Here is a 14,129-nt window from a genome sequence, read left to right as displayed (position 1 = left end):
CTGAAATCATGTGAACCCCCATTTTTTCACACATTGAAAGCGTTGAGTAGGTTTGTGTAAATCAAAGGGGAAAAATCATATTTAAATGCTTCAAGATTTCAGGTTGTAACACAACAAACTGTGAAAACATCCAAGGGGGGTGAAAATTTACTGTAGGCACTGTGTGTGTATATATATATATATATATATATATATATATATATATATACACACACACACACGAAGAAAGTCTGTCGTGTGAGGCAGGATAGGCAATAAGAATTGACTTTTTTTGCAGAAAGAACGTTTCCTGTTTCCTATAAAGCTATTTATTATAGATGACAAAATATATCGCATTTCTTAGGAGTTTTATTTGATATTTTCTCACCTTTCAGTGCCCCTGTGGCAAAGTGGTTTGCAGTGTACCTGTGCAGGAGTGATGCGGTGCGTAGTGAACAGACAGAGACTTGTAATCCAGCTGGAAAGTGCTTTCTTTTATTTTATAATTCCAGGTGACCAAATAATAATCCCTGTCAATACACAGCAACGTTTAGAGCACGGGGTAAATAATAACGGGGTTGCAGTCTCAAAAAATAAACACACGTATCCTTCACACAATATACAAACACGGTCACCAGTCCTGGGTGTGTGCAGTAGTGCTCGTGGTGGGTGATACAGGTTTATACTTGACAGTAGTGCAGTGCTGTTCCGGGTTTGTGCTGGCCCTCGACGACAGCTCTGGAACATGTTAGCCGTCTACTAATACCAAACAACAATAATTAGTAACACAACAAACAAAACACTCACGATACTTTATCACAGGTATTCCTCACAGGTCCTTCCGGTTCTATCATTAAACCAATGTGAAGAAACAGATTTCGTCTCTCCGTCTCCTTTTATGCCGTCACACGTGACCCCTTGGTAAACAAGTGCAGCCGCCCCTCCAATCTGTGACTGCCACATCGTTTCCCTTCCAGGTCGATGAGTTAATGCACCAGAGTTCCACCCCCTTTCTAGCTGACTGACTTCCCTTGACCCCTGGGAAAGAACTGTCGGGCCAGCCCGTCCAAGGTACTCTGTTCTCACTATCACTGTGTTTCTGTCACAGCACCCTAATAATGTTTTTATTTGGTTGAATAACCCTTGGACTTAGATTTGATTGAATATGTTACTTTCTTTAAAGAAATGTGTTAATATTGATGAAAATGACTTATTTAACACTCATTGTATCATTATTTTTAATCTAATAATTTAAAATGATTTCTAACCACATTTAAAAACAGCACAGTGTAGAATAGCATACAAAATACAATAATATACTCAACCTTAACTTCAAAAATACAAATAATTATTGATAAAATATATGGTATAATAATAAAATAAAATAATCAAATAATATTAATAATGTCTTATAATAATTTATTGAGTTAGTTATGTATGATGCAAACAAAAACGCTTTTTAAAAATATTGAAATTGTTATTGATTAGACATCACAACTTAAAAACTTCATATTTAGATTTTTCTAAAGAAACACATGAACAAAGTTTGTACTTTAACAGTTATCAAACACATTGCTTAGTATTTTTTTTTTTCCTTTCACAGGAATGTGGTAAGGAGATTTGGTTAATTCAGCTAAAATGGATATCCCAGGAACAGTTGTCTTTAAATTCAAACTAGTGGTTTACTACTTTATGGGAAATAAATATAATTTATTTTGAATTGAATCTGTGTCTATATGTGGCAAAGTGGTTAACAGTGTGCAGGTGCAGATGATCAATCCAGGTGCAAAGTTGTTTAATGGGTTTGTATATCCAGTGCCTGATGACAAAACAAACTGTAAACAATAAATGAGGCGAAGTAATACAGCGCCGTGTGTTACTTAAATTGTAATCCCCGGGTTTGTCCCCATTCTTTATACACCCACACGAAACACAAAACACATACACAAGTCCGTTAGTGAGTGAATTAGTGCTTGTGGTGCAGATACAGTTATCTGTGATACAAGTGCAGTGCTGTTCCTGGTTTGTGCTGGCCCTTGGCGACAGCTCCGGGACGTGTTAGCCATCTATTATTATTATTTATTTCTTAGCAGACGCCCCTATCCAGGGCGACTTACAATTGTTACAACATATCACATTATACAGATATCACATTATTTTTACATACAATTACCCATTTATACAGTTGGGTTATTACTGGAGCAATCTAGGTAAAGTACCTTGCTCAAGGGTACAACAGCAGTGTCCCCCACTGGGGATTGAACCCACAACCCTCCGGTCAAGAGTCCAGAGCCCTAACCACTACTCCACACTGCTGCCCATCTACTAATAACAAGACACAATTAGAGACAAAGAAACACACACTCACGATACAGTTACACAAAACTCAGGTCCAGGTTGTTTTCTCTAACCAAAATGAAGGAACAGATTACGTTGCTTCGTCCCCTACTTATACCGTCACTCATGACCCCTTGGTAAACAATTGCAGCCGCTCCTCCAATCCGCAGCTGCCACATCATTTCCCTTCTGGGTCGATGAGTTAATGCACCGAAGCTCCGCCCCCTTTCTAAATGACCGACTTCCTTTTAACCCTAATGTAAAAGGGTTGGCTGAGTGGTGACGACAGGCCAGATGCAGGAAGAAAACAAACAAGTACGTACTGCAAGGCAAAAGACGCTGCGGCACCGTTTATTTAAACAGAAATAAAATAAAAATATTCAAACAAAAACACTTGCTCACAGAGCAAAACAAAAAGGTTACACAAAACAATTATCACTAACACAATAACAAAAAAAAAATGATCCAGGTCAGGCTGGGCACATCGCCTTCACTGTTCCTAGATTTATTTTTAATTTGATTTCTCTCGTCTCCTCCGCTCTCGTTCACTCCTCCGAACACCCACCCCGAGTGCAGAGAGCTGCAGGCTTATATGCAGGTGACCATCTCCCAGTTAGGAACAATTAATTAACTCGGGAGATGGTCTCCTTCTGCACGAGGCTTTTAATGTGGATGAGGCTTCCCATCCACACTGCAAAACAATACAAAACATACAGCTCTTTGCCGTCACATTTACAAATAATAATAATAATAATAATAATAATAATAATAATAATAATAATAATAATAAAACAAAACAAATACAAAATAATAAATCGCACATGGGTGGAGAAATAATCATGTACAGGGCTCCTCGCCCTGTTACACCTGGGAATGAAGTGTCAGGCCAAACAGTCCAGGGTACTCTGTTCCCGTGACTTAGCGCTGTCACAGGTCGGGAGGGAGATTTACCACCAAGAATCACTGTCTTTCTGTCACACTATAGAATTGAAATTGTGATTATTTTCAAGTCTGTCAAGTAGAGATTAGTTTTTCATTAGTATCGTGATACGTATGGTATCGTGGTACGTATCATATCGTAACCTTGGTGCATCGTCTCAAAATTGAGATTTTTTGCAGTCCATACTTGTAAACACAGACCAAGATGCATATCAGAGTTCTTCACTGGAAACAATTTGCAGTAATGCAGCCCACCTGTACTGCACACTTCTGCACTTGCATTACTTTTTGGCACTTATTTTTTATTACAGTCATAGGTTTCAATACATTTTTTCATATGTACATACAATTAGGCTGGCTCTCACCTATGAACCAGAGGCTTTTTATTGGTATTGTTTTGTGTTTAAAGTTTTGTAATGGTTTGGTACCTCCTTATTCGAGTGCTCTGGTAGAAAAGACAAACATTGGCTATAGTTTACACTCTCAGACAGACGCAGGTATCAGTATCATTTTCCTTTCAGAGATCCTGATGGGAGAGCAAGTACCGGTTACTTCTACCTGCATATATTTAGCTACTAACGCAATAATTATTTTTGAAACGCTGCATTTTTTGTTTACTAATTACACGTAATTTTTGCACACACTCTGTTGCTTGTTATTTCCCGCAGCAGTCTTGTGCCCCGCGTGGAGCCGGTGGCTTCTGCTGCCCCTTCCAGGGATCAAGCAGCTTAAGTCGGCTGACTTGTGCTCTCCTACAGACTGCTAAAAACTCCAGCTGGAAATAAATCAGTAAATACATTTGGAATGATTTTTTCTGAACTGTAATTGTTTACTACTGTTTTTTGTGAGAATATTTTCTTGAGTGTTTTTCTGTCTTTTGCACAGACAAGCACAGCTGCTGGGCTCAGTAAAAACGCTGCCAGAAAAGCTCGCTGGCCATTCAATCAGGGGCATGGCAACTTCGTGGGCTTTGTTCCAGGGTCTGTCAATGAGATTCGTAATGCAGTGGTTTGGGCTACTCCCCATACCTTTACAAGATTCTATCGACTGAATGTCATGAATCCCCAAAACCCTGGCTTTGGAACTAAAGTGTTTGGGGTCAGCTGCATTATTGCCCTTACGACAGCTTTGGTACACTCACCCATTCGGTAATGGTTACATTTCATATTTGATCGGGAACGTTGGCTTGTTATCATAACCCTGGTTCCCTGAAATAGAAATGTAACCATTAACCTTCAAGGTCGCTGTGTCCATGACTGCAGCATGTCTGAAGGATGCTGGCACCTGTATCTGCAGTCCTCTTCTGCTCTCGGGGGCGAGCACGGCAGCGACACAGCCGCTTGCGTGCCGCTTTGGAATTCTATTCAGGTTTCGGGATCTTTACAGGTAAATACCGATTCGTTAATGGTTACATTTCTATTTCAGGGAACCATGGTTATGATCATAACCCAGCGTTTTCTTTATTAAATTATTATTATTATTATTTATTTCTTAGCTGACGCCCTTATCCAGGGCGACTTACAATTGTTACAAGATATCGCATTATTTTTACATACAATTACCCATTTATACAGTTGGGTTTTTACTGAAGCAATCTAGGTAAAGTACCTTGCTCAAGGGTACAACAGCAGTGTCCCCCACTGGGGATTGAACCCACGACCCTCCGGTCAAGAGTCCAGAGCCCTAACCACTACTCCACACTGCTGCCCATTGCTGGTACCTTAGTGGCAGCCCCTGTGTTGAATTAAATGTGCAAGCCTGTGTGGCGTGTGAACACCCCATGCTCTGTGTCTGCCTCATTATTATTCAGTGTAATGCATGTAACACTTCCCTGTTATAGGGACATTTTCAAGGTATGCACCTTTGGCATTCATTCTCAGGTTTTTTCAAGTTTTTTGATTTCCATTCTGAAACTGTATATTTTCAGTAAATGTTTTTGCATTTTAGTCAAATCTATTCTTCTGATTTTTAGGTGTCCTCAAGTGGCTGAAATTCTGTGAATTTTTTTGTGTCCTTCAAGACCCTGTAACTGACCGAACATCTTCCTACATTCAGTGCAGGGATAGGGCTTCACTCTTCTGTGAATTTCATGGTGTCTTGTAAGGGCTTATAAGTGGCTGAAACTCTTCAGACATTCACTGCATTGATAAGATTTATTTTTTGTGAGTCCGCTGGTGAGTTTTCAAGGAAATTAAATATGTGAAACTCTTCTCACATGTAGCACAGTGATAAGGTTTCTCTCCTGTGTGAATGTGCTGGTGTGACTGAAGATGTCCTAACTGTGTGAATCTCTTCCCACACTCAGTGCAGTGATAAGGCTTCTCTCCTGTATGAACACGCTGGTGTCTTTTAAGATTTTGTAACACAGCAAAACTCCTCCCACACTGAGTACAACAATAAGGTTTCTCTCCTGTGTGGCTGCGCTGGTGTCTTTTAAGATTTTGTAACTGCGTGAAACTCCTCCCACACTCATTGCAGTGATAAGGTTTATCTCCTGTGTGAACGCGCTGGTGGATTTTAAGCTGTGATGAACGACTGAAACTCTTCCCACAATAAGCACAGGGAAATGGAGTCCCACCTGTGTGATTCTCTTTAGCAGCTAGAGGAAAAAAAGAGGAGACAAAGGTTATTTTAGAGCATGCTAACACATTAGCTCTTCTGCAGGGCTTCCCCTCATAACCATGAACACAATAGAGTGAACTCTGATGAGAATACAGTCAAACCTGCTTAATATCACTCCTGTTAATACCAGCCTCCTTTTATGCACAAACATTCACGTGCATTTAACGTATGCAATAGTATGTGAGCACGAGATTGCACAAATTAGTTCACGTGCTGGGATTCAAAGTTAATAATTAATTAGTAATTGAATCCCGGCACAACAGTATATATAGATGCACGTTTCACTCACTCGGGGTTGGGTGTTCGGTGAGTGGAGAATGGGAGAGAGAAGGAGTAAAATAATAATAATAATAATAATAATAATAATAATAATAATAATAATATTTTTTTGTTTTTATTTAGCAGACGCTACAGAGAGGCTTAAAGGCTATTGACATAGTGGTTATGTTAAATTGAACTGGAATTACCAAACATGTCAATCTTCAGCACTCTTCTACAGTTTAGTAACTCATTTCTGCAAGGTTAACAGGCAGCTCGATGTTGCTTGTTTTGTAGAATTACCTCTAAATCCCAGTTCACATTCAGGAGGACAATCATCATACAGACTGGATCCCAGCTGGTTGTTCTCCTCAAGTGTAAAGACATTAATTTCAGTAGGAACTTCCTCTGCGATGGGGGCACATTCCTGTTCTATGAATTCCTCTTTAATAGGAACACATTCCAGTCGAGGGACCTCTTCATCTTTAACACATGTCAGCTCTGTAACCTGCTTTAGACTGGCACACCACTCCTGGTCAAAGGACTCCTCTTGTGCGTAAACTGCTTCTATCCTTGGCCTCTTCTGTGCTTCAAATTTAGACATAGCATGCCTCTCTTTGGGATCTGTGTGAAAGAAAATTGTACACAATTATGACTCTCACTTATGAGCCAGGTTCCTCTACAAAGCCAGCCCCTACAATTCTACAGAGATGTTATTGGGTCATTCCGGTGGAACAATTTAAAAATGTTTTTAGGCATTTACTTATTTTTAAACCAATAGTACGTCCAGTTACAGTACTCCGAGATGGGAATGCGGTTGGATCCAACTGTGCTTCAAAAGTATTTAAAATATAATTAATAAATGCATGTATATGTGACTAATCATGCATTTACCATGCGATTTATTTTCATGTGCAATGTTAAAATGTTTTATCTTTTTATACTAATTTTACAGGAGTTTGTATGACCCGCTCTCAATACAGTAATCCATTGCATATTATTATTATTATTATTATTATTATTATTATTATGATATATAATATATATCCGACTGCGGTGGGACCAGAGTAAGAGCAGATATGTAAAAAGTCAGATAAATGAATCCTGTTTTAAATATCATTATACACAGCTGTAACAATGACTATGTTCACACAATTATTGTTTTGAGATTGGGGTTTTATTAGGGAGCTCCTCTAAATCCCTTGTTTAGAAAGATACAGGGTATTAATGCTTGTGACAGAGTAGCCGTCTGCAGTGTGGGTGCGTGCATTCACTGCTGAGTGACAAGCAGGAGATCAAGATGGAGGTTCAAGTTGATACGCCCCGCAGGTAAACAGGATTTATTTACATATCAACACACTGAACAGCTCATTTGACACTACCAGCAATGGTAGCGCACGGAGCACATACAACACAGTGTACGAAAACTTTGGTAGGATCTACAATCTGTGAACTAATATTCTCTGTTCAACAACAAACTGATGTTGCTGGAGAGCTTGAGCACGGTGGATAAATGGTTAGGGTGGATATGCGACGGGGAGATACACAACTGATTACTGTACAGTTGAGTGGATATTATCTCCATTATTTTTTAAGTTGTATTATTTGTTTATTTAGCAGACGCCTTTATCCAAGGCAACTTACAGAGACTAGGGTGTGTGAACTATGCATCAGCTGCAGAGTCACTTACTACTACGTCTCACCCGAAAGACGGAGCACAAGGAGGTGAAGTGACTTGCTCAGGGTCATACAATGAGTCAGTGCCTGAGGTGGGATTTGAACCGCGGGAACTCCCGGTTACAAGCCCTATTCTTTAACCACTGGACCACACAGCCTCACATAGTCTATATATCAATACTAAAACGTATTCATTATTTTTGTTGATAAATGTATTACACATATTGTATGTCAATCAAATTAGCGTGTTATCATGCATTTACAACAAACATCCATGCAAAACAAATACAATCACGTTTCATCTGCAGTGTTACTCACCTCTGCTGAATTAATATTTACTGAACCCCAATCACAATAACAGTTAGTACAGCTCTTATAAACGTTACCATAGAGAAATGCATTGAAAACTTAATGCTGCACATTGAAGCAGTGAGGTATGGTACAGCATATTAAAACATGGTAAATGCACAGGATAACTGGTGGAAAACTGCAAAATCACTGCAATTTTATTGTGGTAACGTTTAGTTTAAGAGCCAAAACACACATATTATTATTATTGTTATTATTATTAGTACATAAGTACTTGCTTACAGTTACAGTACGATAGGAACTACGCTTTTGAAGCAGAGTAAGCGTCTGTCAAAGAGTGATTTCAACCACACACAAACATACATTAGAACTAACAATTTAGTTTTTTTGTATTTATTTATTGCTAAAAACACATTTCATTAAATATTCAAATATTTGTTAAAGAATGAAAACGGTATGCATTGAACGGTACGATAGATCTTCTGAAGATAAAAATAAATTAAACATGAATTTACTTTATACCTAGATAGATAACATGACACGCCACATTTTTTAATTATTATTATTATTATTATTTATTTCTTAGCAGACGCCCTTATCCAGGGGGACTTACAATTGTTACAAGATATCACATTATTTTTTTTTATTTTTTATTTTTACACCTAACCCCTAAACTTAATTCCTAAATCTTACCCCTACCCCTTAATCTAACTCTAACCCTAACCCATAAAACTAACTCTGTCACTATCAAACTAACTGGAAAAAGAATGGTTAACATGCAAAGACATGATGGAAAATACGGTTAATACTGCATCTGTATGTCACTTCGTTTTTGTTTGTTTTTAAAAAAAAACAAAAAAAAAAAGGTTTGTGCAAACTCCATGGTCGAACATGTATTTAAGAAAATAGGCACTTTAAAGGCGTCTTTAAAGAAAGCGCCTATAATAATTAATAATAATAATTTATTTCTTAGCAGACGCCCTTATCCAGGGCGACTTACAAGATATCACATTATTTTTACATACAATTACCCATTTATACAGTTGGTTTTTTTTTTTTACTGGAGCAATCTAGGTAAAGTACCTTGCTCAAGGGTACAGCAGCAGTGTCCCCCACCTGGGATTGAACCCACGACCCTCCGGTCAAGAGTCCAGAGACCTAACCACTACTCCACACTGCTGCCCTAACCAAGACCTCGCCAATAATATTGACAAAATGCATTAAAACGGAGTTGGAATGACCAAGCAATACCATCAAGAAGATCAGTCCTACCTTGAAATAATCCCTGGTTCTCGTTCCTCTGAAAGTCTTGTTCATTGCAGTCGGGGTTCATGTTTCTGAGAGGTTGTTTAATGTCTGCATCTGCAGCGTTCATGCATTCCCGCACTGCTTTCAACTCGCTCTCTGATATTTCCAATCTCAGCTTCAGACTTTCATTCTCTTTCTCCTTTCCAGCCATTTCCATTTGGAATTCAGTGAATTTGCCGCCGACAACTTTTGTGATTTGGCACAAGACGGTGTCTACAGCCGCTTTCACTGCGTGCTCGATGGTAGAGGCGAGCTCGTCTTGAAAGAACGACACGGAGACACTGACGTCCATCTTCACTGACTGTTAGCTTGAGACTCGAGTAGCAGAATCCTGTTTGATTTTAATGTATTATTTGTTTTAAGAATTCCCGTTCATATAAAATCAGCACTACTAGTGTGATAAAGAAAGAAAACAAACAGCAGACTCTTTTTACTTTTCCAAGGAGTAACTTTCGCGCTCCAGTCTGTCTGAGTACTTAAATAAAACAGAAAAAGGGACTCTTTGTTTCAGAACTCAATGCAGGTAATAAACTAACAAAAAAACATTTTAACTCAACAGCAGATGATAAAATGCTGTAAAATCAGCAGCGGCTACAGTTGCCTCTCTCTCCAACAGAAACAAAACAAACGTTTCAATTTCCTGGAACGAAATAAAAGCGTCAACAGTGGTGGGCGTGTCTGATTGTAATCGTCGCATATTATTGGCTGTAGAAACTCTCTGAACCCAGCTTGCGAAAGTGATTGGCTGACCTCCCTGTCGAAGCATGTCTGCATCACGATGAGAAGAGGCGGTTATGAAACTGGATACCAGTGTTCTCCATGTTGGCTCTGACTGCGTTGTGTTTTAGTTTATAATGTCCTGTTTTGGGTCCTAAATGGCGACAGCTTCGTCCCTCTGCTTTGTACTGCTCATGCTCAATGAGTTTTTGTATTCCAAAATTTCTGCGAGTATGGAAGGCCATCTGGGTCAAAAATGTGTGCTGTTATAACGTATACAATTTGGGCCAATCGGTTCTTTAGAAATGAAATAAGAGCCAACGAATTTAAAGAAAATAGTACGTGTATTAAACGATCCAATGAAAATTTGCCTTACATTCTTCACGCTCTACCAAGTGTGATCAGGGAATCCGAGCATGGAATATTTTAAAAAGCAAGCTTTTTTAAACGTGTCTTTCAAATAATAATAATAATAATAATAATAATAATAATAATAATAATAATAATAATTTATGTCACTGTAAAACTTCCAATAATCGCCGGGTCTTTTGTAAGTAGACGTGCATTGTATAATAATGAATTGCTGGATGCAGTTCAGTTTTTCAATGCAGATTCGTTCTTCTGCTTCTTCATTTTGTAACATTTTGCATATCCTTGTTTACTGTTGCTTCATACTTTGGGGGTATGCAATACAGTGGCATTGTTATAAAACTGTTACTTAATACCCACTGACACAACCTTTTAACGATGTTGCGGGAATGTTGCAATTTAGTTCTGTTAATGCTGTAAGGGTGTATGTTAGTGGCTTCTCCATGACTGCATGTAAAGTATTTGAAGATGTTAGTGATGTTACATAATAAACGCTGGGTCTCAATAGTCGGCGGGGCTTCTGGCAAATATTGTACAGAAACGTCCCCAGCACTATACAAAATAAAATAATAATAATAATAATAATAATAATAATAATAATAATAATAATAGCTTGTGATGACCCTTATTATTTTTGACAGTAAAGCAGGAGACAGAGATAACAATTATTAACAAATGTATCACTTGATAATAAACAAGATCTCTGTCCGATCCAGGACCACGCCACGTCAAATAACAAATGCTAAACCTCAATGAGACGGCTACACTCAGCTCGGATATATTGTGAAAAGTGTTGAATTTTTTAATCAAGGGAAGTAATGTCAAAACTTTACAATGCATAAGTAAGAGTTCATCTAGAATATTGTGTTCAGTTCTGGTCACCTCGTTACAAAAAGGACATTGCTGCTCTAGTAAGAGTGTAAAGAAGAGCAACCAGAATTATCCTGGATTTAAAAGGCATGTCGTATGCAGACAGGCTCAAAGAATTTAATCTGTTCAGTCTTGGGACTTTGTCGGAAGCTTTCTGGAAATCTAAATAAACCATGTCAAATGCTTTGCAATTATCCATTGTCAATGTTGCATCCTCAAAAAAATCAAGCAGGTTAGTTAGACACGAGCTCCCTTTCCTAAAACCATGCTGACTGTCTCCCAGGATACTGTTACCATATAGGTAATTTTCCATTTTGGATCTTGTTATAGTTTCCATAAGTTTACATATAATAGAAGTCAGGCTTATTGGTCTGTAGTTATCTGGTTCAGTTTTATCTCCCTTTTGCTATTAAGTATTATGTTTGCTATTTTCCAGTCTGTCAGTACAACACCTGTGTCAAGAGACTGTTGCATGATCTTGGTTAGCGGTTTGTAAATAACTTCTTTCATTTCTTTGAGTACTATTGGGAGGATCTCATCCGGCCCAGGGGATTTGTTTATTTTAAGAGCTCCTAGTCCCTTTAACACTTCTGCCTCTGTTATGCTAAAGTTATTTAAAACTGGATAGGAACAGGTCGACATGCGGGGCATGTTGTCCGTATCCTCCTTTGTAAAAACTTGTGAAAAGTAATCATTTAATATATTTGTTAAATAATGTGTGTGAGAATGTAAGGTTGGCAGGGATGGGGTTAAATCTGTCGCTGCCAGCAATCACAGACATGGCCTTTCCCCAGTTAGGTAATTGAGTGCTAAACTGGGAAGTGGCAGCATTTATTTCAGGAGAAATCCTTCGTCTGGGAGAAGGTACGTGTTGTATTGCGTGTTGGTCAGGGAAGGCGAATGCCCATCCTGACATTAGTGTTTGTGGTCAGTATTGTTTTGTTTAAATCTTTTATTTTGGCCCTCGTGCCCAGTTTGTTTGTTCCAGTTTTATTTGTGTTTCTTTAATAAACGTACACAACAGCGCTTCAACTTTAGCTTTTCTTGTCTCCAAGTCTCGTTCCTGATGCTATCCTGCCACAGGGACCGTGTAGAAAGTTCATACCATTAGGAAATGTGTCTAATCCAAGTTTGTTTTAAGCAGCAGGAGTGAATACCGGCTCATCAGTAGGTTAGTTTAGGGGATAGTGATCCCATGTGATGTATAGCGAGGGTTATGTAGTGTAGCCGGTTCCTGGAGCAGGACGCCTTGTTCAGTAAGGCTAGCGCTCGCCCTGTGTGGCACCTTGTATTTGTAGTTTTTGTACAGCTTGCTGTATGTGTCCTCTGTGCGTTACCATCGCTGATAATGTCACATGACATGAGCACACCCTTTTAAAAATAATCCTTCAACAAGCCCTAATTATAAGTGTAAACTAGGACTTGAATATATCTCAGTGACACACACAAGGATAAAAATAGTGATTCTGTGCTCTCTGGATATTTGATTTCTTACCTGCGCCACATAGTCTGGATGTCTGGAAGGAGGAAGGAGGAATTGCCTGGGACTGTCTTCAATGTAAGTCCTACATTTGTCATGTTTCTCTCCTGTGTGAATGCGCTGGTGTGACTGAAGATGTCCTAATTGTGTGAATCTCTTCCCACACTCAGTGCAGTGATAAGGCTTCTCTCCTGAGTGAAGACGCTGGTGTCTTTTTAGATTTTGTAACTGAGTGAAACTCCTTCCCACACTCATTGCAGTGATAAGGTTTATCTCCTGTGTGAACACGCTGGTGGATTTTAAGCTGTGAGAAACGACTGAAGCTCTTCCCACAATCAGCACAGAGAAATAGAGTCCTTCCTGAGAGATTCTCTTTAGCAGCTAGAGAAAAAAAAGAGAAGAGACAAAGGTTATTGTACAGCATGCTAACACTTTGGCTCTTCTGCAGGGCTTCCCCTCATAACCATGAACACAATAGAATGAACTCTGATAAGAAAACAGTTAAACCCATTCAATATCACTCCTGTTAATACCAACCTCCTTTTATTATTACCCCATTTAAATTTGCTAGGCCTCCATCTGATCCTGGTTGTTTATTTTTACCATCTGAGTGACGTGGCTTCGGGCTTGTCTATGTTAACAATTAACGTTTATTACCCAAATTAGATTTGTTTAAATCATGGCTGAAGCATCTTAATCTTAATTTTGCAGTATTGACAGTAACTTGGTTAAGAAATCTATCCCTGTTTGTGACAGTTCAAAATGATAAGCTCTTTCGAGCTAACAAGGCATCCAAGGGTGGGGGAGTAGCAATTTATGTTTCCAAGTTGAGTTTAAGCTAATAGACTGTTGTAAAGGGCTATGGAAGCATTGGTTTGCACTTATACTTGCCACACACACAGACTTTGCTTCTACTAGGTTGTTATAGTAGGTTGACATTATCTCAAGACTCTCAACTTTTTTAGGCACCAGTGAACTGGTACTCATGGGTGATTTTAATTATGACTGGCTTTCTGCTACATCTAATGCTTTAAAACACTTAAGCCTGGCTTTGGGTCTAACCCAGCTGATAGACATTCCAACTCGTCCCAGTTAAGTCTTCTGTAATTAATTTGTGTTTTACAAATACTGCTCATAAGTACAACTGGGCTGGTACATTTGTAATGCTTTTAGCGATCATAATATGATGTATTCGAGATGCTCGTATTTCTAAACTTAAATCTAAATGTATCTATAACAGAATGTTCAAGAATTTCAACAAGCA

General features: G+C 38.7%; 1 protein-coding gene across 1 annotated transcript; it reads right to left on the bottom strand.

Moving 5' to 3' along the window:
- Positions 1 to 548: 548 nt before the first annotated feature.
- On the bottom strand, positions 549 to 10,448 carry LOC117967257 (zinc finger and SCAN domain-containing protein 2-like). The gene is made up of 3 exons (XM_059017828.1): positions 9,394 to 10,448; positions 6,439 to 6,759; positions 549 to 5,854 (listed from the first exon to the last, which is right to left on the bottom strand). Exons 1-3 carry the CDS (start codon positions 9,719 to 9,721, stop codon positions 5,409 to 5,411), a joined length of 1,095 nt encoding a protein of 364 aa, XP_058873811.1. The 5' UTR covers positions 9,722 to 10,448; the 3' UTR covers positions 549 to 5,408.
- Between the last annotated feature and the right edge of the window lie 3,681 nt (positions 10,449 to 14,129).

This window comes from Acipenser ruthenus, chromosome 57 (genome assembly GCF_902713425.1).
Source record: "Acipenser ruthenus chromosome 57, fAciRut3.2 maternal haplotype, whole genome shotgun sequence".
In the NCBI taxonomy this organism is placed as follows: domain Eukaryota; kingdom Metazoa; phylum Chordata; class Actinopteri; order Acipenseriformes; family Acipenseridae; genus Acipenser; species Acipenser ruthenus.
This window is presented reverse-complemented; position numbering and strand designations above follow the sequence as displayed.